At 36.8% G+C, this 24,416-nt stretch overlaps 1 protein-coding gene across 1 annotated transcript in view; it reads right to left on the bottom strand.

Moving 5' to 3' along the window:
* Positions 1–7,781: 7,781 nt before the first annotated feature.
* Positions 7,782–24,416, bottom strand: part of LRIG3 (leucine rich repeats and immunoglobulin like domains 3) — a 46,393-nt gene continuing 29,758 nt past the window's right edge. The window contains exons 9-19 of the mRNA XM_062566857.1: positions 23,884–23,964; positions 23,072–23,143; positions 22,629–22,700; positions 20,215–20,378; positions 16,300–16,620; positions 15,444–15,725; positions 14,361–14,813; positions 13,984–14,142; positions 12,799–12,942; positions 12,432–12,713; positions 7,782–9,335 (exon numbers count right to left, since the gene is read on the bottom strand). Coding sequence (XP_062422841.1) covers positions 9,091–9,335; positions 12,432–12,713; positions 12,799–12,942; positions 13,984–14,142; positions 14,361–14,813; positions 15,444–15,725; positions 16,300–16,620; positions 20,215–20,378; positions 22,629–22,700; positions 23,072–23,143; positions 23,884–23,964 — 2,275 coding nt within the window. The 3' untranslated portion in view covers positions 7,782–9,090. The remainder of the gene's footprint in view (positions 9,336–12,431; positions 12,714–12,798; positions 12,943–13,983; positions 14,143–14,360; positions 14,814–15,443; positions 15,726–16,299; positions 16,621–20,214; positions 20,379–22,628; positions 22,701–23,071; positions 23,144–23,883; positions 23,965–24,416) is intronic.

Here is a 24,416-nt window from a genome sequence, read left to right on the forward strand (position 1 = left end):
ATTGACGATTTACCTTGAAGATAATGAAGGTCAGCTCAGCTCAGTCCTCTAAGCAGCAGAAGCTCATAGTGGGTAAGTGAACTGGCTCTTTCACAGCGATTTGAGGCGCTGCCATGAAGCTTGTCATGGCTTACTAGGACCTACTCTTAATCATAACAATAACAGCCTATTTGCTTCAATTTCCTTAGCGTATTCCCTCTCTAAAACATTGTTAGCAAGATTATTTTGATTGTAATCAAGGAGTTTATATATATATATATACGTATATTTTAATTTTTTAAATCATGAAAGTGGTGAACCTTCAGGAAGAGTGAGCATATGCAACCTCGGCTTCTCCCTCCCACCCTACACACGCACACATACACGTACACATACACATGCACATTTTATTTATGACTTTGCTTCCACCTGTGCTGACATGGTTGGGATTTTACAACAGTACTGAAAATGTTACAAGCAGTACCTCAGAAATTCCACATTTTACTGAGCTGCATTATTATGGAACATTTGCCGTGCAGCCAAATGCTATGTCAGCCCCGTAATTGATTTGCGGCTACATCTGTGAGAATGGTTGAAGAAGAGGAGGAAACGAATGTCCACTTGTGATTCCAGTATTTCAAAGAAATTAAAGGCAGAAGAAAATTGTCCAAGAGAAAACACTAGGAAATAAGCAACATGGTTAAAATGATATATGTTAAATATTACCAAAAAAAAAAAAAATACATTACTTTTCAGACAGGAGAATAACCATGGCTTTTCCAGGCATATTTTAATTTAGCTATATAAAACACCTGGCCACAGAAAAGCAGACCATTTTTTTTTCCTCAGGAAAATATTAGGCTTAAACATGCAGCCCACATAGACTCAAAACTCCTTTGTGAACGGCCTCATTAAAAAAAAGAAAAATTCCATCAAATTTATATAGTAGTTTCTTTGTGATCACTATGAAATATACTCACAAATCCCTACTTCTCCATTTAAGAATGATTTGTGAGGAAAAAGAAGGTTCAAGGCTGTTGAAGAGATGGAAAAAATTGGTGGAGGAAAGAGGAAGGACTGTCTTTCCCAGATGCCTTGTCAGCCTCTGCTCCTACACAACTGCATTTCTGTTTGCTTGTTGAACATTTTCTCTGTCAGACAGTAAGATGTAGAAGAAAAGAGAAAAGATAGCTTATGATATTTGTGAATGCTGAACCTGATTTCAAACATTCTGCAGCACAGTGCTGTTTAACTTAAAAAAAAAAATCAAATTTCATAGAATCTAAGAAATTTCCTCAGCTACCTCATTTGAGAAGACTGTATGGTGCAGCATTTTATTTACACTCCACTTTAGTGGGAATGATGACTTGGACCGTTCACGTACAGCTCATGAATGCTAAGTGCTGGCAGGGAGTTGTGGCACCAAGGCATGTCTGAGAGGGTGGAGCTGGTCCCCCGTCCCCAGGGCTGTGGCTGTAGCTAATCCACCCTAGCAAGTGCAAAGGTGGCTCTTCAGAATTCACTTGGTGCTTTTGTGGAAACAAAATCACATTAGGTTATGCAGAAAGAACAGCGACTAACCTTCTACAATTCTCAAAGCGTATGGAGATCAGAAAATTTAGTCTAATTGCACAGCAAAAAAAAAAAAAAAAAAAAAAAAGTATATCAAGGCTGATCTGTTAAGACTATAAAAATCTTTTGAGTCAGAACTACTTAGAAGAAGTCAGGAAGAGAAACATGCTGTAGCAGTAAAGAGAATTAACCCACAGGGACCAGCCAAAGCCAGATCAAATAGACTGGAAAGAGAGGTATATGTGGGGAAGAGACAACAAGCAACAACTCTACCCCTATCAGCTTCTACGTCTGGTTTTTGTTGCCCTGATAACACAAAGGGCTCTGCATACTGTATTTCAGTTCCAATTGGAATATCAAGGGTTTATTAAGAATTTAAAAATAAAACAGTAAGCAATTTCAAATTGAAAAATCAAAGCATTTCATTTTTAGCATGTGGAAAATAATTTTTAAGAAATTTTTTGATGTTCTGATTTAAGTAAAATGAAGTGACTTTAGTGACTCAGCATCATAATTGTCATATATTCAGCTTCTCTTTCTCTTTTTAAACCTACTTTGAACAAAAATACCCTTCCAGATGAAACAGATGGCGTGTGCTGGTAGGAGAAAGAAACACAAACAGTTGTTACAAGCTACCGAGCAATAGACAAAAACTTGCATTTTTAAAAAGGTACCAAAGAACTTCAGCTTACATTAAATCATAGTTTTATTCATTAAGCTAACACAGCTTTCTAATTAGTCATATTTTCCACCACCACCATCATTTTACTATTCTACCTACTGTGTGGTCACAGTAATGTGAAATTTGATTCATTTTAAGTACTATATTACGCATAGTTTTTGTCCCCTTGCCTAAATCTGAGCATAGACTCCCTTTTCCCTGCTCACAGCTAATGCGGATGAGGCTGCTGCTAGTGCCCCCGATGCTTTCTTTAGCTTGCAGAGGAGGCTGTGGAAGCTAATTTTGAAGACAGCTATGTTCCCCCTTTCCTGAGGGAAGGTCAACAGAGAAAGAAGTTTACGCTAATAAAGAATATGATCAGCGTGTGGCAAAAGCCAGGCTCTGGGCAGTTGGCTGCTGTAGCAGCGATGCTGTCCCAATGCTGTTGGCATACAAATCCACAGCAGGTAGCAGCACAAGTACAGTTTATTTTAAGCCAGTAGAGCGACTAGTTCCAGTTGCAAGAACTGGCTTGTATATATATATGCCTCCCACCACTACTATTCAAATAGTAGCTTCTTCACGGCTGTGCTGGTGACCCACAGCTGTAAAAAGCTATTGAGCAAACATCTCACTCTGAGATGTGTTATGATTGCTATATGGTAACAGTGGATCAAATATTTATGCTATCTCTCTGCTTTTCAGCTGTGTTAAACAGTAGGCTGCATGATCTGCATGCAATGAGGTAGGTCATGAGCAAAGTAGGGAAACTCTTGATGTCAAGTGTAGGAAAAATAAGTCCCTCTGGCTATTTCTGAGTCTAGAATCAATATGATTTTGAAAAATAGTTTCAGAAAATTTCAATGTGGGAAGGTGCACATCTTCAAATGCAGTTCTTCTCATCATCTGGGGGGCTCTGTGTCAGCAACAATTCTGCCAGATGTGGACTAAGCATCAGACAAGTATCTCAGCAAGTGTCTCCAGCTCAAACATACGCTGTGTTCTGCAGAAGAGCTAAAGCTGCCCCATTCAAGGCCTGATGGAGTGCTAGCTGTCACTTTTTGATAAACTTATTGGGATGTGTTAAGAGAACAAAACTTTTCAAAACCTGCACAAGTTAAGAGTATTATTCAAAACCCACTTTATGATATGGCAGGAACTCCAGCCTTCCTCCCCTAAAGCCTTACACCTCTGCCTACTTTCCTTTCATGTGGCATATCAGCAGGTCAAAAAAAGACAGTTATGTATTGCACATTTAAGAAAATCCACACGAAATCTCACCACTGTTTTATGAACAAAGAGTAAAATTCTCACTACTCCATGTTGCAGCAGCACCAGATGGAAGGTGGGGCATAAAGAAAACATCGACGCCCATTCTTCCATTACAATCTTTTTCCACAGTTGTCTAAAATAAGTAACTAGACAGAGGATTAGTGCCAAATACAGTTTCTTTAACTGTATAGGAACTGATGCATTTTTGAACCATTTTGCCTCAAAAGAATTGAAACCTTATTCTTCAAGAAGACACTATTTCACATGGCAATATATCCATTACCTGAGTTACGATTATCCAGCAGGGGATCCAAGGTCAGGGTTTCTCCATGCACTTATACAAAGGAAGTGCTGACTGTTAGTAGGATGGACTGTAGGACGCACATTGCAATAGCAAATGAGGGATTCTTTAGACCATGCTACACCCAAGTTTTTCAAAGTAAAGGTATCAGTACACGAAATCTCAAAATTTGTCTTATATCCAGAAGATCTTATTAGTTTCGTCAAGCAACAAAAATTCTAATTTTCAGTGAAATCATATTTTAAAATTGCAGAGTTTAAAATTATTTGCCATTGATTTCAGAACATAGTATGTACGTGTGCTCAGTTTGCAAATCCCTGCATTGTATCTGTTGGTGAATAGCACTTGGTGAACCGTCAAACTGAACAGGTCTAACAAGGAAGTTCCTTTGAAGTCACTGTGTTGATGGCTGAGGAAAAGGGATCACACTGAAGTACTATCAGTAGTCCATAATTTACAGAGTAATTTGTTTCGGTTTTCTGTTGTGTGGGAAATAAAATTCTGGACTCAACTCATAAAACCTAAAATTATTTTTAAAAGCAGTGAATTTAAATTACTACCAACTTTACTTTTGGGTCTTGTCGTCCCATAGCATTCTCAAGACACGTTGATGATAGGCATAATGACACAGTGGACCCCATGGACCACATGACTCTGGGAAAATATGCATTACACTAACAATATTTAGTCTTGAGCACAAACATGGAATAATAAACGGATCTTGTTTCTTGTCTACCAGAAAAGGATATTTTAGATGCAGTAAAACATAACTCTCCAGATGGCATGTTCTTTGGTACATAGCTGCTTTTGGCATTTTACATCACAGAGAATGAGTGGAACTGAAATACATAAAAAGTATCATGGAGACCATGTGAATGCATACAGCATTTTACAAATATTATATATTCTGTCTCCTCCGTACATTTATTGTATGTTCATACAGAAAGTCTCCTAAAGCTGCAGCAAGGATGTCTCCTGATGCTTCCCCTCCTCTCCTCCAGCACCCAAGCACTACTGACTTCTGCTTTGAACTATGCTGTGCTCTATAAACTGAATACATTTGTCCTAGTCTGTAAGCACAGTGACAAGCAAGCAAAGAAAATGGAATCAGAGTAGTGTGGGTTACCAAAAAAAAGAGTCCCTAAGGGACAGGGGAGCAGTATTGTGCTACAAGAGAAAAAGCAGCAGAGGAAGTAAGAGAGGCCTCCCACATCTTTCAGTAAATGATAGGATGTGGACATATGCTATTTCAGTGGAACTACTGAATCCTAATACTTCAGACAACCATGATAAGCGCATTTAGCCACACGTTAAGCGAGCAAAGACACTGTGGTTTTTATTCTCAGATACAAAACTTCCATAAAATACCATAAGGGAAGGTATTTGGTAAGCTCTTCATCCAAGTAAAGCCATATGCACAAGAACTGCACCTTTTTCTACACTGTTTTCCTCTCTTCACTGAACAGCCTGAGGCCCTCTCCCCACCTTTTCTTTTTAAATAAAAGGAAGAATGTGATGTAGCTGCTAAACAAAAATATATCAGGCTGGTCAGGCACATTCCCCACCATAAAGCAGCAAACAAATTTAGAACAGAAAAGGGAGAAGACTTCACTAATCAAGACAAAATTCTACGACACGTTATGCCCGTTAACAGGAAGCCCTGAAAATGGCAAGTTCAATTTCTGCTTATATTTGCACTTGAAATGAAAACACAATTCCCAGTTATGGTTCTGGCTAGTAAGGTTGGCAGCATACAGATATCTGCAGTGTAAATCTTCACAAATATTTACTGGATTTTGAATCTTTTAAGTCTTAGTTTTTAACTTCTTCAAAGCAGCTGAAGACCTAAATATTCAAGAAATTTCTGAGACTGAAATAAAAATGTTTGATGATACTGACTCCTCAGTTAAAAAAGTAGCAGTCCTCTTCAACAGGCAGTTTGGGCCTATATGACTGACTGTGGCAATATTAAGATACAATTAAAGTTTAAGAAAATAAAAAAAAATAATTCCAAGATAAAAGTTTTGGTCCTAAAATACTGTAGAGTTTAAAACCTTGATGTTTTAAATGTCCAAGGTAATAACAATAACATACAGGCTTCAGTTTAGACTATGGAGGTATCCCACAGGGTCATCTCAGACACACCATCTAGGAAATGACTGCTTCAGAGGACTTCTGGTAAATAGGTAACTCCATAGAGCATTACAATCATTATTCAGCGCTTGCAGAAACAATACACCTCACTGTTTGTATTATCTGGCAGAACTTTTTGTCGTGCAATGTATTAAGAGAATACTGCCTTTAAAGAGCATTTTACAAGTTGCAAGTCAGCCCATGACATGATTTCAATTGCTGCTGGCCACAAAATGGCAAACTCTTTCGTCATTCAGCAACACTTGTTTCCTCAATCTAAAATTCTTCTATGATGCCGTGAAAGCTTTATTTATTATTGGTTGCAAATTATTTCCTCATTTTATCAACTTCGGACTTTAGAATCATAGAATCAGTAAGGTTGGAAGGGGCCTCTGGAGATCATCTAGTCCAACTCCCTGTTCAGCAGGGTCACCTTGAACACGTTAGACAGGCTTGCATCCAGGCGGGCCTTGGAAGATCTCCAGAGAAGGAGACTCCACAACCTCTCTGGGCAATTTAGCTTTCAGCCATGTAAATGATCAAACTACCAGTTCCCTAACTCTTGGATCTTGGAGAACAGAAAAAAAAAATACTTGCAAGCCTCTCAGACAGATTTACATCACCAATCTTAAAAAGAACTTTTAAGACATTGCAAGTATCTTGCAGTTTACCAAACATGACTATATTTAAGCACAACTAACTTCCTAAACATGAAAACTCAAGACTGACAAAATGAATAATGAGCATTCATTCCCATTTCTTGGGCACTTAAGGCAGTAAGTAAAACTGTATCCATTTGTATTTTTAGGATGCTATTTGAAACTTGGTGGGAAGGATCTAAAATTCAGTCATTGACCCCGAATTGCTCTTTGGGTAGAGGAATCCATGGGAGACTAGGCTCTTCATACCCTCCAAAACTCGGTCCAAAAAAATATTTAAGGTGGAAAAAGATGAAAGAGAAAGGAAAAAAAATGATATTGTCTCCAGTCCCAACTGTCTCCTCCCTTCCTCGCTATACAGAAAACAAATTAAAAGCTTGTTTTTCATGATGGACCTTTAACATGGATTCTAAAACATTAATCTTAGAATGCAAGATGTTACTTACTGTTTTAAACTTTCATTTTTTTTAAGATAATTGACATTGACAGAGACTGAAAAAGCAATGTCTGGTTACAAATGCAAGTTGTCATGCCCCTGCCCTGCTTCTCTTCCCTTGCGCCTGCCCCAAAAGAGGGCCAGTGGAGGAAAGAGGAGATAAATTACTTTGATTTATTTAGTGAATCAAATTTAAGATTTCTTGGCTTATTGACTTATAGCTTTGTGCTTAACTCAGGAAAAATTAATCTCTTTCAAAATACACTTAATTATAATCAAATACTCATATCAATGTCTGTCACCACATCACCACATCTGGCAGCAATGAAGACAAATTAACAATGAGAGTCAGAAAATCTGGCAATATGATAAACTAAAGCAGGCAAAATCCATTCTCTACACTCAGACCACCAGTGACTAAGGATGGATTAACTTCCTGTCTCCAATACTGGCGCCTAAATTAAAGGGAAACTTTCATAGCGATCTGGGTACCAGGTTTCTGGCTACAAACAACAGAAAGTCCTGAGCTCAGCTATATTCTGCAGTGAAACTTTTGCTTTAGCTTTAGCCATGATGTCTGTGATGGCCTATTCTAACAGCTGCTTTTAATTTAGTTTAAAAGAAGAGATTTGGCAACTATGCAAGTTTGCACCTTCAAAGTACACAGATATAAAAAGCTGATGTCCTATAATATTAACAATTTTAGACTCTCAGTTTTAATGCACTGATGACAACAGGAATCACAGCTTTTAAAGATATTATGCCTCAGTATGTAGAGAAACAAGAGTGTTTTCACTTAGTTTTAATTAATATCTTACAGCAAGCAATCTTCTTTTTATGACTTTGTATGGTTAAAGGCATTGGGTTCATTAGTGCAAATTTAATCCAGCAAGAATTTACAATTGCTCAACTTGACTGAGCAACTGAATAAAGCACAGATCTCATTTATCTATAACCAGAAAAGGGCAGCTGAATAAAGAACAGAAGTGTAAGTTAAACCAAAGAAAATATTATCTTGTACTTGAATTACCTTCTTATGTTGCATGTGGAAGTGGTAGCAGAAGCAGGGAAGAGGGAGAAAGGGTATGGGAAAGCAAAAGCTTGGACATGCACTGAATATCTGGCAAATGCTTAACATTAAGCCACACAGAAAAGACTGATGGTACCAGGCAGACATTCAGTGCCTTTTTTTTCTTCTTCTTCTTTTACTAAATTACTTGCTATGTTTTTGTGCATCTACTGTGTATATCCACCACCAGATGCATGTGCTCTATTTGCATGCATGCACGGACAGACAGCTGGTGCTTCAGCCTTGTGTGCATGCGAACTGAGAACGTGCATAAATATTTGATAGTGGGAATTCAGAAAGTGCAAGATTTGTATTATTGTTATTATTATTATTTACATAAACACTTTTAACCCACCTGTAGTTCTGGCAGGATCACACCCACTTGTAGAAACTGAACATATTTAACACAGTAAATCCAGAGACACAAGTTTTAGACAAATAAACACGTAAACAGGCAACAGAAGGCGGTTTACATAAGCAATGTGCATTTCTGGTATCTACAAACATATATTCAACGCTTTTCATTCTTCATACACTAGTGTGGTACCGAGACCACATGGCAGCATATTTTATTAAAAGTAATGTGCAAATAATATGCATGATACCTGCAAACAGCATGGAGTTTCCATTTGTAAAAGGTATAAGTAACTACAAAATTAGAATACCTACTACTCGCATCAATAAAATGAAGTCTGACATAGAAATACATATGCTGTATTATTTACACCATTAATTTACAAAATATATTTGCATTAAACAAAGCTATAAAATAATTAGAAATATAGTATTTTTATAAGGAATGTCTTCCCTGTATAAAAATTAGAACATTTTGGCAATTCTCATTTATTTGAATAAAAATGCATTTATTTGTTCTGAATTCATAGCATCATGTTGTTTCTTTCTTCCCTTTTGCCTTTCCTTTTTCCCCTTTTAAATAAAATTTCACACTGAGGTAGTATGTCAAAGTATCTCTTTGGTTCCAGAAAGCAATGACAAGTCCAAAAGAAGCTATGTACCCAAATCACAGGATTGGAAAGTAGAAGTCCTAAAGTTTTCAAGAGACTGTTTGTAAGCATAAATGCTATTTTCTCCTCTGGAAATTGTCCTTTCTTTCCTATCTTCATCTGCCTCTGAGTCAAAGTCCAACGAGGCATGAGGATTATTATGGGACATTTTTGGTTGATAACTTGCTGGCTGTTTACAACTTGAAAGAGAGTCCAGCTGAGGCCTCCACAAAGGCTTTCCAAATGTCCCTGAAAGATAGTAAATATGTAAGTACAGAAATACTGGTGCTAACAGCTTTGTGTCTTGCTAAGGGCTAAAGACTAGAACACAAGGATAAACTCAAGCAAAAAAAAATAATAAAAGGAGAGATTTTTCTTAACTATTATTCTCCCCTCTCAAAAAAAAGAAAGAAAGAAAAAGCCATGGGATCACAAGTATAATGCAAGACTCTGCCAGCTGAGACATTAGAAACATATCTAAAGTAAATGAGCTGATTGATAGTTACTCTGAACAACACGCTTTACTTAATTACCTTTGTTTTTATGACTATTCTCATCCCCATTCTTTTTGGGGGGAGAGGAAGAACACGGATCAAACTGTAAAAACATCACAAGAAATCTTCTAATGCCAAGTCAGAACACTCTCCCTGTCCTGTTCTTGAATAAAAGAACAACGCACACAATCTGTATGCAGTTGGGGGAGAAAAAAGAAAACAAGATACAACACCCTCCCCCATATAATTTGAATGCTAAAATAAGTCTTTTTTCTAGCTAGTAGTTCACATTAATAAAGGCTCTGCCAGCCAAATCCTCCCTTCATTCTCACCTGTATATCTCTTTTCCCTCAATTGGCTAGAATAGACATAGCCCAGAAAGAATTTGGAATTTCAGATGAATCTCTGTTAATAATTATCCTGGATATATTAGCTAGAAAAAAAATAGTGTTCCTTTCACTCTTTACCATTGGGAAGGCGTTAGCGTCAACACTTCAACATGAAGAGCCTTCTCTTTTTTCACTGAAGAAAGATGTAACTATTGCAAAGCATAGTAGCTGTACATGGTACTTTAAAACCTGTTTTCCGAGGAGAATGTGCCACAGACTGATTTTGAAAAACTCACTTTTTATAAACAACTTTACACTACAATCATTAAGAATTTTGTTTTCAAACACTCATACTTTTAGTATAGTCTGTTTGGTAGAAACAAAGGTTTAGAGCAAAACTGTAATTTGAGAAGTTACTGAAAATGGATTCAGATGAGGTCTGCATCTGCATCAGTGATTTGCAAAGCAATTTTATTCCTAACACAACGTGAAAGGATATGCCTCACATCATCATAGCTACAAACAAATATTGATGTCTTAAAGCAAAAAAAAAAGCTATGAACTTCCTGGCTTGTGCCCCAATAGTGATGTTAATGCCAACTGTCTTTCTTCACTGCAACTGTATGTGGCAAAAAACAGGCCAAAGTTTTGGCGATGCTGAAGAAGTGACTCCCACAAATGAATATGAGAAATGTATCAAGACTTCTTCCACAGTTGCTACCCCAAGATCTAACCATAGGTTCTTTGAATGAAGATGGACAATGATTATAAAGTACCCAAGACAATGACGTTGTCACTTGAGTGGGTACAATAAGCAGTTCTGCAAAGACTTTTTAGGGTAGAGGGGAATATAAATCAACCTGAACCTCACGGTCATATTAGCTATCCCTTCACGTGGGAGAACTTCTTTCCACAGGACATGGCTAGTAAAGCAGTATCTGCACAGTCCTAGGCCAAGAATAGTGGCACAGAGCCAGGAGGCAGTGTGCCATCCCAGGGTCTCTGCCAGATGTATCTGCAACGTTTTATGGTCTGAACATCTGGCTTTTGAAAGGGGAAAACTTCAGAAGTTTTACCTTCCTTCTCACCCCTAGAGAACAAAAAGTCCAGTGATGCACATTCCCACAGGTTCACTCGCAAGAGTGGGCAAATTGAAGCCTTAACAACACTGTTGACACATGAGCCAGGAAAGAATACGTGGTATCAGGGTTGCATTTTGCACTCTGATGTCACAGAGACGAAGGCAACACGTGTGTTCATATGCATTTTAAACAAACCAGTCAAACCAACCCCCCAAATTCAGTGAGCTTCAGAGTTAAAAGTAACATTTTCTCCTTCCCCCTGCCTCCCCCTGCAACTTGAATTAAATTGTAAAACCTGTGTTAATTCTCTTGTCATTCACATCATGAGAAAAAAAGAGAAAGGAGGGGTAGGCAGGTCTTACTTTTCCCACAGAGCCTTACTTTGAAAGGTAAATAGTTTTGGCACATTGTGTTACTATATGAACTTATACAGAGAGAGTCATAGTATTCACTTCTGCTCTGAGCCCTCCTGGAACCTTGTACAACTTTTGCCCATTAATTAAAAATTTCTGTTATGTCTGAAGTTTGTGGAGAGGCATTTAAGTAAGGGAAACCAGAAGTATCCTAATATTTATGGAAATCTACAAACTATATTAAGATAAAAGTCATGCCACTGAAGAAATGTGTGTAGAAAAAATTTTTAAGTGTTTTGTTTGTTTAGCTAAGCTGCTATTAAGATCTCTTGGTAATTTCAGAATCTGCTCATTCTGTACCTTTACTGCAATTACTTTTCTCTTCCTGAACTTTAAATATGTGGGACTTTTTCTATATAACGCTGCTTAGAATCTAGGTTATCTGAGAAGTAGAAGAGGACCAATAGTTAAGACTCAGAGGTGAGCTACCTCACTGGACTACTGTGTTTGACCTAAGAATTCCTTAGATGCATGTCAGCTCTGTTTCTGAACATGCCTCAAGCTGTCCTGTTTACAAAACAGGAAAGGACCCACATCCCAACTAACTCCTGGTACAGTCCTGAGTTTTGAACATCTAACTGTCCTCGTGTGCTGCAGCAGAGAGCCTACGCATTCAGTTCTGCATACCTGACTGTGCTGTGCATGCCTTAAAAAACAGACATTGCGGTAATATAAACTCTTGTTAGGCAATAACTACAGTTCAGTCTATTCTAGGGGAAAAAAATAAAAAACACAACTCCCACACTGCCTACCCTCAACTACTTCCTATACCTCTACCTTTTTTGAAACTAGTTAGATTTCACATATTGAATTATCTCCCATTCAGTGACACATGCAGAAAGAAACCCACTCAAAATTGAATAAAATTAATTTTTTCACAGTGCTAGCTATATGAGTATCAAAGCACTACTACAGAATTACTTGTTGTAGGAGGGGGAAGAAAAAGCTGTGAAATTAATTTTGCTTAGTGTTGCAAGTAAGCAACAATACCGACAATTTGAGTAAAAAACATACCCATAAAACATACCCATAAAAGTGCTGTTACTGTTACTGATAATAGATGAGGGTTCCAAACTCCTATTTAAATCAAAGGTGTCTGAATTCAGACTTATGCTTTTTAGTCCAGTTCCTTCATTCTGAGTATAAATGGAGTTAATGAGTTTGCTACTTGTAGCCTGCATCCCAATAATGCCAACACATTGGTCAAAGGGATCTTCCAGTGGAGGTGAGTACTGACAGCATTCCTTTTTCTTTAAATATCCAGACTCATAATGGTCAAGGCATGCTGTTCTTTGGTCAGGGCCACAACCTAAAGAAAATGAGAAATCTTTATATAGATTTATTGTAATACAAGATCAAAGCAGGACTAAAACTTTTTTTTTTTTTTAACTTACTTGTGTTGTACACTTCAAAAGCCTCAGAGCCATATGTGTTTCCTTTTAAATACAGAGTCCCTGAGGTCCCCAGATAGTGGCACAGAAATGGATCTGCAACACCCTCCAAGTCTGTTTCACTGCTGTTGTCTAGATGGCAAATACCTTAAAAATACAATTAACATGTCAGTATATGGTATTTTCTTAAGTTGTAACTTATGTTTGCTCGAGTTTGTTCATTTTAGAATCCCATCTATACAACTACATTTCACAGTATAGTTACACCTTGCTTAAGTTTAATCTAACTTTCTGGAGAAAAGGGTAATTCTAGAAAGTGTTCAATTAATTAGCTTGACAGAGAACATGTTGGACTATACTCCATTATACAGTCATTGGATAACAAAACAAGCCTGTCTACAGGGATCAGAACTAAGGATTTTCTTCCCCTCTGGCACTGGAAGTCAGGATCATGCTATACCACCTAGGGTTCTTTTGGAGCACAGAGTGAAAGTGAGAAAGTTCTGGATGGGAGGGTGTGAGGGTATCACTGACTGCCAGAAGAGCTAAACATAGCTGCTGCCTTTCAGCTCAGTAGTTCCTGAAAGCTATGGACATGCTCTACGCTTCTTGCTCTGCACAGAGGCAGCTCCTCCCACTATCAAACAACTGTAGAGCTTTCTCACCACTGCTCCAACCCCACCTGCCTCAACCATTACTCCTGACTCATCTCCATCTCCAACTCCTTCAAGAAACATGCCTCTTCTTCCCTAACCCAGGCAGGACCTAGATGCTCGAAGGTCAGATGTTTACATGTTAAATATTGCAAATTTTAACTTGCAGTCTCCTTAAGTTCTTTATTGACTCTGATCCCAAGACCTTTTCTAAAAGTAAAGTTTAATCAGTTTATGATACTAACAGTTACACTGCTATTACCACCGATCTCTACATTCCATTACAAGCACCTTTTGTAAGCTAAAACAGAGGAAGACATGCTGTTATAATTCCTTGTGGGCACTCTTGCTTTGGAAGTGTGATAATCAGTTTAAATACACCCCCAAGACTAAACAGCAGCTAATAAATCACATGCCAACTCTTAAACATCAGTGAAGATGCTTCATTGGTGTTATTTCCATTCATTAGAAAGACACAAGACAAGTTGCAGATACTCAGGCAATATGGAAAATGTGCTTAACATTTTACACCTACCATTACTGTCCCTCTGTTGTAAGAAACACCCTCCCATGGAAGATGCGAGGAACTGATGATGACTGCCATTTTCAGATGAACCATACCCATCCTGCCTTTCAGCCAGTGTCCCCTGAGATGACAGGTAACTTGGAATGTCAGCGGGCAAATTTGTTTCATCTGTGGTGAAGCAAAATATGCACAGAATCCATCAGTATATTTCAGAATTTGTAGGAGCATTTTTAAATTTGCCTGCAAGAAGTACTGAAGGTAACAAGCAGTTCACTCTTCCTTAACACGTTAAAACACATAAATGTTCCTATAAGAAAGTATCTGCAAATTAACCACAAACACTTCTTTTTTTTTCCCTATCCAGTGCAAACCTTCAGTTTACACACCTGTATTTGTGATGCTGCAGTCTTCATTTCTTCTTCTGGTGTGGTAGATGATGACCACCCACACCAAGGAAGTGCCCACCACACAGCAAACCACAGCTATGATCACAATGCCAACTGTGGCCCATCCATCATCATCAAGGGATGGGGCAATGTTTTGAGGAGAATCACAGGTGGGAGTAGGAATTACATTAAGACGGATGTTGCCTCGCTCTGTTCCAAGTGTGTTAGACATTTCACAAGTGTACTTCCCAGCATCGTCTACATCTGTATCCACAATAATTAGCAACTGATTGCCTGCAGCAAAGAAATGTCTCTCCGTTACCACGAGAGGGCTGTCATCCTTAGTCCAGTTCAGTCGGGGTGGAGGGCTACCACCAGCAATACACTGCAAAACTGCAGTTTCACCTTTTGTTACAGTTCGATCCAGCAAAGGTCGTAAAAATGATGGTGTTTCTGAAAAAAAAGTATAAGCTTTATGCTCTACATGACCTTGCAAGAATGGGAACACATCTCTTTCCTTCACAGTTAAAACAGGAAAAACTAAATTAAATACATCAGTGAGGCCTAATGTTATAGTTAGAGGTTATAGTAAAGTGAAGCTTTCAGGTAAAATGTATCCATGGAGTTTGAACTAGAAGTCTACAGTTTACTTGTCAACTGATCAGACCTAGATGCTTGCTTTCCCTACAAAGGTAAAAAAGTCAAATCACACCCGTTCAAGAATGCAAATTAGGTTATAAAGAGTTGACAAAATGACAGGAATTTAAAGTTAACGAAATATCCTGACTCTAAACAAAAACAAGAGCACATTTTTCTTTTTCTACATATTAAATGCTGTTTCAAATACACACTGAGAAATGAAACATAACTAACTTTTATTACCTTATCATAACAGTGATTGTGTGCTGAAGTATATTTCTTACCTATAGTCACGTATCAGTAAAAAGTATTTCAGAGTATTGTTACTATTATATAAAGTTTTGAAAACATATTATCCTTCGTCAGTGCATGATTTTTAGAAGTGTTCAGAATGTTTATGTTCTTCAGGAAAATTTATGCCATTAAGGATTGACAATTTCTTACCCAAGACTGTCAATGTTGCGTTAGCTGAAATGCTTCCAGCAGTGTTTTGAGCTGTACAGCTATAAACTCCTGTGTCCTCGATTTTCACATCCACAATAAAGAATACATCATCTTCAGGCATGACATGCATACGCCTCTTGCGTGCTGCAGGAAAATCAGTTCCACCATCTTTCTGCCAAGCAATCTGGGGGACAGGATGCCCAACTGCAGCGCACTCTAAACGTGCCATTGCCCCAGCACGAATGGTTAAGTCCATTGGGATCTTTGTAAATGATGGCAGCACTAAAGAAAAGTGAGTGATACTAAAAATGAATAATGAATGATAAATGAAACACACTTTTCCTCTTTTGCAAAGCATATTATTAATTTTAATATCCTTCCTGTTCTTATAAATCTCAGAAAAACATACAACCTAAATTTATCAGCAGCTAACAAATAGAAAGGGAGGGAGTCGTCAAGTATGTGAGATCACCTAGATCAAAATTTCATTTCTGCTATCAGCATCCTTCATGATCTTGCCACAGTACCTTGATGCAGAGTATATACTTACCTCCTGTGAAGAAGGAAAAGACAAAGGTTTTATCACCATGTTACACACACTCTGTCAGACTATTTTAAATTGGGTTTGTTAATTTTTTGCCTATACTATGGTCTTAAAGTGTTCAGCACAATGGAGCCAGATTAGAAAATAAATGGTGATTTTGGACCCAGATACACCTTAAGAAATCATCTCAGTGTTTTAAGCAACATTCTACAAGATGATGATAATTAGAATGGAAAAAAATATATATGTATACATATCTTGATTAAAATGGTTCTATCTTTAAAATTCACACACAAAAAGTAACATACTTACTGTTTACTGTAAGTTTGGCTTTGACAGAGTAGGATGAACCAAAGTGATTTGAAATAACACATTGGTATTTCCCTTCATTGCTGAACTCAACATTGCGTAGTCGAAGGATGGTGGTGTACTCCATCACTTCACCACCCTGTGCCCGGAGGTGTGCATAATTCTCCATTTCAGCATCATGCAGTAATTCATTGTCTTTCTTCCATGCAAAAGTCATTGGAGAATCACTGCTGCTGGCTGCTGAACATACAAAACTCAAATTGGAGCCCTTGATCGCTGATTGGGTTTCTGGCTGGACAGTGATCTGTGGTTTAGGAAAATCATCTGCACAGAGAGGAAAAGAGAGAAAAAGTAAGACTGAGGAAGGGAAAAATATACATGAGACCTGAGTACTCTTTTTAAAAACAGTTTGTAAGCCTTGTTTTATAGGTTTGAGAAAAGAGTCAGACAAGTATATATATAAAGTGGATATATGATGCTTTCATTTTAAATTTCATTAGCCTTAGGGCATTTAAAGATGCCATATTTATGACTTTATTGCACCAAGTCATCTCTTATTGAACAGAAAACATATTTAAAAGCAGTCTGTGTGTATAGTTTGTTCAACAGCAGCACTAAAGTAAAAAGAACTACCCTGTAAGAGCTATGCTGAATGTCAGTCATGAAGCCTACCTTTCACCTTTACAACCCCTCAGGCTGATACCAGTTTTTCTTTATTGAAAGTATAGTTCTTCTGCAGAAAACTGCAAGGTAAAGTCCAGGGTTTTCCCCAAACCCACAAAAAACAGTCAAGTACTAAAGTCATCGTTCCAGCAATTTGTGGCTTTTTGGTCCACCTTGCAAATGCAGCAGTGCTGATAATCTTTTAAGCAGAGCAGCATGCAAGAATTTCAAGAGGTTATATTCTGGAGAATTTTTTGCTATTGGAAAGCTACTGTAGAAGTGCCATTTGTCAGTTTCCAGAATTAACTGACTTTAATCATGTTATTTATGTCAAATGCACAAAAGCAGTAGGCATTAAAATACTTGGTCTCCCAAAACTAAAAATTTTGTATATTACAATTTCCAAGAGACACAAGCCCAAATTTTGCATGTACTGCAGGAAAAGCCCTGGGCCCAAACTACTCCTTACTATGGACCCTGCTTGCACTGCAGATAGCCAGGTTCTGAGTCCATTTGTTTTCTTGTATCTCATCTCTCTTGGCAACAACATACCAGGGGCAAAGTACGATTTCCTGAAAGAACTTCACTAACGCATGTTGGGGGTAGGAAAAAAAGAAGAAGAATAGGAGGAGAGATGTGGAGCTCACCTGAACTTGATCTTCTTACAAAATAGTTTGCAAGTCTGGAGCTGAGCTCTACTTAAATGGCAACATGGATCCCCTGATCTGGGACCACAGGTATGGACTTTAAGAATCTCCTAGGCTGGTTAGTTTTCCTGCTTTGTACCCATGTGTTAAGTCCTCCAAGACCAATTGTATCACTTGCACAATGAGTTGATTGTTAAGGTAAAACAAACTAAAATATATTTAAATTACTTCGGTGAAAAGAGTGCTGAACACACTTCATTTTTCTTTAGTTGTATTATCAATAGAATAATAAAATATTTTAAAATTTGAGTTATTCTGAAGGGGAATGAGAAAATCAGTTAAATAACTGGATGTTACAGAATACAGAAGAACATTTCAAGATAAAATTGGCAAACACTTTTCTGGAACAGAATAAAACGTGTGCGTGTTGCAGTGTGTGGGTGTGTCTGAATACATTTATCACAGACACACACATATATACCGATGTATTACATACATGCACGCACTCAATCGATCTCTTTTGAAGAATATATTTCTCATTCTGCAGAAGCTGCTTGACAATTGTATAATGGAAAACAGGCTATCTATCATTCAAATGGTAATATTTTAGTATCATTGTGCTAAATTTAAGTAATTAAGACATGTCACAAAAGCAGCTATTATTCTTTCCACAGTTTTATCTTTGGTATGGACATGTCTCAGGATTTGTTTCAATTTGAAAGACAGTTTTAGAAAGTATAAATTATGTGAATTTTCTATACTTTAGCTACACAGATATGGAACAAGACAGCCTAACATTGCTTTACATTAACAATTTTAGGATGTCTCCCTCCTGTCTCCTGCTTGCTTTCAAAATTGTAACGTGATGTGATTTGGAGGATTACACACTCACATAAAGCATGTATAATAGATTATTTATTTTAAATTTCAGAAAAGACATATCTAACTCCTCTTCATAATTCCATAATAGCAAGGGTGGCCATTTTAAACTTTAAAGGCAGGGTGTGTAAATACACCCAAAGACAGAGTGATGGTGCACTGTAAAGATGTAATAAAGTAAACAGTGAAACACACACTGATTGTATTTAAAAGATTATGATGGCTTCTGCTTCACAATAACTTTGTGTGTTAAATTTAACAACTTACTCTTAGTACATTCCTTTTTGCTAATATATCTTAAAGGTTTAGAAGTTAAATAAAAACAAGGGCTCAGAAACTAAAAGAAAGATCATCATCCTCATAGTTTATCTAGCTATCTATCTGTATGTTAAACCTCCAACTTAATTTCTTGACAGAATGAATTTATCATATGTAGGATATAAAATTCATTAGCTACTTAGTAATCAGTTATTTTCTGCAGTGTCCATGTCAGCTTCTCCCTTTCAACACTAGCTAAATTATACACCATTCATTATGCAGCTGTTATTTAACATTAACGTATTAAAACATTTGACTGCTAACAGGAGGGAAGAAAATCAACATTTGTACACACTATTTTAAACTATTCTGTGCCTGTTTGCCACTGAGAAAGCATTAGAATAGAGACATCCAAAATTAAACAGTTGGATTTGTTAAGTGAGGAAAGTTACTGGCCATATGAAATATGGTTAATTTTCTTCTCAAATGAATATAAAGTTTGAATTTTCTTTAGTAGGATAAAAATAAAATGTACACAACAAAAATATAGGAAACTAGTCAGATTTTAATTATCCAAGAGTTTCAAAGTTCCTATTTAGTGTATGAAAGTACACAATCACAGCATCTGAACGCAAGCTATGATGCAAGGGCACTTGCATTTTTGCTTTGAATGTTTAGTTTCACTTTGTTTAAAATAGCTGATACTGAATGTTACTGTACACAAAGTTACTGCATGCACACAGAAAGATTTTATTTTAAGATGGATGCTATCACCTCAGATTGACGAGGGACAGGTTCATCTTTTAAGTATTTACAATGCAAAGTCTTAAAATAAAAATACTTTATTATGTATTATGATTCACTTTCCAGGCTATTGAAATGCAAAATATTGGTAGCATAACTGTGGAAATTTTATGTTTCAAAATACAGTTTAAGTAAAATAGACAATAACTTATGTGTTCCCAATCATTTTTAAAGTAAACAACAAGTACACGTAAAAGAAGGACAGAGTTGAGGCCAGCATGGCTATTTTACCTTCATATTTTCTCAGCCTTGGAAGATCTCAACTCTTACGAAGTATGAAAGTAATTTATAAATAATAAAAAACAAAAATGGCTTAAGTTTGCCAAAATATATTTTCTTTAAAAATTATAGTTATCTAAACAATATTCATATTTTAAATATAGAAGTATATACATTTTCCACCAAGAACTGCTGAGCTTTCTCTGCACACCATGTTGTGCACTATGTAAGATGTACAAGAAATAAGAATCAAGGAAATGTCATTCCCCATCTTCTGTGAAACCACAAGCTTCTACATCAAAATTTGCGAACAGAGAAGCAAATGTTAATAAATATTAAATCCTCTCCATTTTGTTAGAGAAACCAAAACATACAAAAGAAAACACTACAAAACCAATCCATTCAGCAAAATTTGTTCTATGGAATAAGGAATAGTGGCTATACTCACCACAGACAAACCCATCCAGGCTGATGGCAAAAATGCTTCTGCCTTTTAGAAGCTGAGGATGGGCACAACTGGCATTTACAAAGCTCTCAAAGTTGTTCTCAGACACCCACTGTGGTAGCCATTTTAGCTGGCAGTCACACAAGAGACTCGATGTGTTTAAGTGCCTAAGAGAAAGCAATTACACATAAATGCTGGTTTGCTTGCTTTTCTGTTTGTAATACAGATCCACACAAGCACTACAAGTCAATAATATAAAGTTAAATTTTAACTTAAATAAATAAATTACTAGAGAAAGAAACCAATGTTACTTAGCACACATGTGAGGACACTATTGTCAGAACTTCTAAATTTTACAGAGCAGAAATCTTTAATCTTTACTCTCAGTTTCTGCTATTTCTATGAGTCCAAGCAGCCGTTTGGCTTTGTACTGCATTAGATAACAAAATGGCAAACAGCACTGGGACATGCAGAATGGGCACTTAGGAGAAGAGCCCAAAAGGGAGGAGCTCTAGAGCTAAAGCTTTGCATAAAAAAAATGTCAAGACAATTTCACTCCCTCATTCGCACTTCAGTCCAAATTTATATTGGGGAAGGTATTTAAAAAGGGGGGACAGGAAGATAAGCAATAGTCAGCGCTACTGCAACAAGTGCAGAAATAATTGCAAGCTTACTTAACTTTTGTGAGTAACTACATTCATAGAGAGAGAAAAAAATGTGCAGAAAAAACGTGAGGGAAAAATAGGATGTTTGGTAAAGCACACTGATCAGGAGTTGAAGTAGGAAGAGTTCTCAGTTTTTTATAGTGATTCTGAGTTTTAATCCAAAACTAGATTAAATAATGAAACTCCCCTGTTTGAAGTTTGCAATATTATCTGTTCTTGGAGGAAAAGCAAAAATACTGGATCCAGGGAGATAACCATCTAGTCATAATTGAAGACATATCAATTAGCACAAAAAGAAAAGAAGCTCATAGATAAGACCTATAGATGCCAACTCACTTTTTCACACCTAGATGAAACAGATCATCTTTTACTGAAGTGCTAAGGGCATTCTTGTTATTCTTAGAAGACAGAGAGACCAAGCACTTTTAGCTACCCTGATGCATTATTTCTCATACTATTTTCAGATAATAGGGCCTTTGAATTAAGTGACTAGATGGGAATTTATACTGAACTCTGGAAGAGTATTTCCCAACACTTTTCTACATCTTCATCAGCTATAACCGATGTCTACCAGGTATTTCAGAGGAAGCACAACAATCCCCAAAATGTTGAGTTGTTATTCATCAGCTCTGTGCTCCCACTGCTCTCTCTTGCGCTAAACTTAGCGTTTGTCTCAAGGCTGGCTAAGCAAGTTCAGCAAACTAATCAAGCAACACCACCACATCCAACTCAAGGAAGAGGAAAAGCAGGCAGTATCTGGCTATGGGCAGGAGCATGGCTGCTGCCTTCTATAGAAACGGGCTAGGCAAAAGATAAAGATGATGTTAAACTGAAATCTTTGGATGAACCAAATTTGGAAGGCTGATCGTTGCTTTCTCTATGGCATCCAACCATAAGATGAAGTAGATAACCAACTGCTTGGGTGACCAAGGACAGAAATCTGGAGAATACAATTAAAAAGCTCTAGACTAGCTCCACGTAGTTTCTACTCATAATGACAATAGCATCTTTTATTACTCTTTAGCTTGCTGCTAAATTATACAATAGAGCAGACTAGGAAAGGCTGATATGAATAGGCGAGAAATGAAATACAGGCAAAAGAAGGAATGAGCTGTGCTCAAAACACAGTGAACAATGACGGTGTTTTCCCCTTCAGTAAAATTTAGTTCTAAAATCTAATGTATTGATCAACCGAGGAAGAGGATAAAAGGACAAAAAAAACCAAGAAACCCACTAAAAGAATACATTCTTCCTGGTGACCGCTTCACGACTTCTTTGACAAGCTGCCCCTTTGCTACTGCAGGATAGAAGGACCCAATTATAAGCACTGACATCCAGGTCTTTACAAAAGAATTACGGTACTGTATTTCACTGGTCTAGTAAGCTGTAGCTCAGTTATAGCACTGCTCATATTACATCAACGTCTCCTTTATCTTTTATGTATTTAGGATCAGCCAATTTAAACTGAGGATTCTAGATACCAAATGTAGCAGAAAATGAACACCTCCCATCCTGCACTATCGCGCTTAAATAAAGTCATCATATGAAAAAAACACTGACATCTCTTTATTATGTGACTTCAGAGATATTACAAAGAGAATTTACGCCTGCATCAAGATTTTTATGAATAAGTAAATAAATGTGCATGTACACACACATATAGGTAAACATACATAAAACACCATGTAAACACACATATACAACAAATATATGGATATACATTTGAAGTGATGTATTTAGAAAGAAACTTACAGTTCTTTAAGTTTCTTCATTTGCAAAAAAGCATTTCCCTGAACTGACATGATTGCATTGTCACTTAGATCTCTAGGGGAAAAGAAAAAAATATTAGAGGAGGAAAGAATAATTTATTAACTTGATACATTTAATATGAAGACTCAAAACAATAGTTTCTTACATTAGTGATATACAAAGGATCCCCTAGCTCAATAATCAATGAAACAGTATTAAATAGTTATTATATATATGAAGAATGCTATAAACTTTCCACTTTAAATCCAAAATTCATATTCAGCATAACTCCAAAATGAAAGAACCTTGTTAAGAACGCTACATCAGCCAGGGTGTGTCCCACTCAAACAGTCATGAGTAAAGCTTGTTAGTCCTTTTCTTGTTTTAGTTAGTATCAAAATTCACTTTTTCCATTGTTGGATTAAGTGTGAATTTCTACTACTTACAGGTGTTCAAGTGCATCCAAACCAGAAAACGCTTTCTTTGTAATGGATCTAATCCTGTTTCCTTGTAGTATCCTGAAAAATACAAATACACAATGCAAAACAGATGTAATGAAATGGGGCATTTCTGGACCTAGGAAGAAAATAGCAAACACTGCATTTTTGACATTTTTTTCTGAACTGTGACTAATGTTCACCATTCAGCCTTCCCCACTACACTAAAATATCACATCTCTAAAATATACCCATTTATTCCACTTCAGTTGCTAGATTACAGAATGATTTTCAAAGGTGTTTAATGTGCACAGTTCAGTGATATGGATTATTCTGAATATATAAACATAAGCATCTTTTTATTTCATAGATATGCATTTGAAAATGTCATCTTTTCACTACAATGAACGCACTTCTACTGCATGCTGCATTACTTTATCAAAGACTATCCCTGGCACTAGGCCTTCATAATATTTGCCAATAAACTTACCATTACTTCCTATTATGCGAAACCCTTATTCTTTGTAAAGTCTCCATAAAATTTCCATGAATAAGATCAGTCTCTATATTAGTAAAATTTAGAATTTGAATACATTTTTGATTAGTTTGACTAGAAAAGTCTGGAATTTCTTTATATAATACAAAGAGATTACAGAATAGAATTTTAAAATGCTCACAGGACAGAATGGAATTTTATCTAGAATCTCAGCTATCAAAAATACAATGTCGTAAGTGTTGGGTTTGCACCTTGCAGTATAAGCTAAATCCATTACTGAATTTTTCAAGGAATGATGAGCTACAAATACTGTAGCCATACTCACAGCTTCCTAAGTTTATCCAGGCCAGAGAAGGCACCGTTCATATCTTCAATAGTCCATGATATTTCGTTGTTTTTCAGATCTCTGTTTAAAGATAGGAAAACAAAATTAAACTACAAGAGCCATTAAAAAGAATCAGCTACATACATTACATTAAAAAGAACCAGCTTAAAGAGCACCTGGCATTTAAAAAATCCCTGAGGTAGTTGTTCTGTAGTATTATTTTGAGAGAGGCTTTTCTCAATTAGCTATTTCATTACAGTTTTTACTGGGAGAGCTTGAAGATTATCTACTGGATACTCTTTCCACTGTTACTTAAAAAGATCACAAGAACAGCAAGTTTAAGGTAAGAATCCTTAGAAAACAAACACACACATATACCCTGCAAAGATATCCAGATACAGGAATATCGTAAGAGACGAAGAATGATAGCAAAGGAGAGGATCAATTGTTGCTCCTTCAAAACAAAATGTTTTACAGGAACAGAGATATACTAATAAAGGAATCATTTTTAAATCCGAGGGCATTCACAACAT

The sequence above is a fragment of the Rhea pennata genome, chromosome 1 (assembly GCF_028389875.1).
Source record: "Rhea pennata isolate bPtePen1 chromosome 1, bPtePen1.pri, whole genome shotgun sequence".
NCBI classification, from domain to species: Eukaryota; Metazoa; Chordata; class Aves; order Rheiformes; family Rheidae; genus Rhea; species Rhea pennata.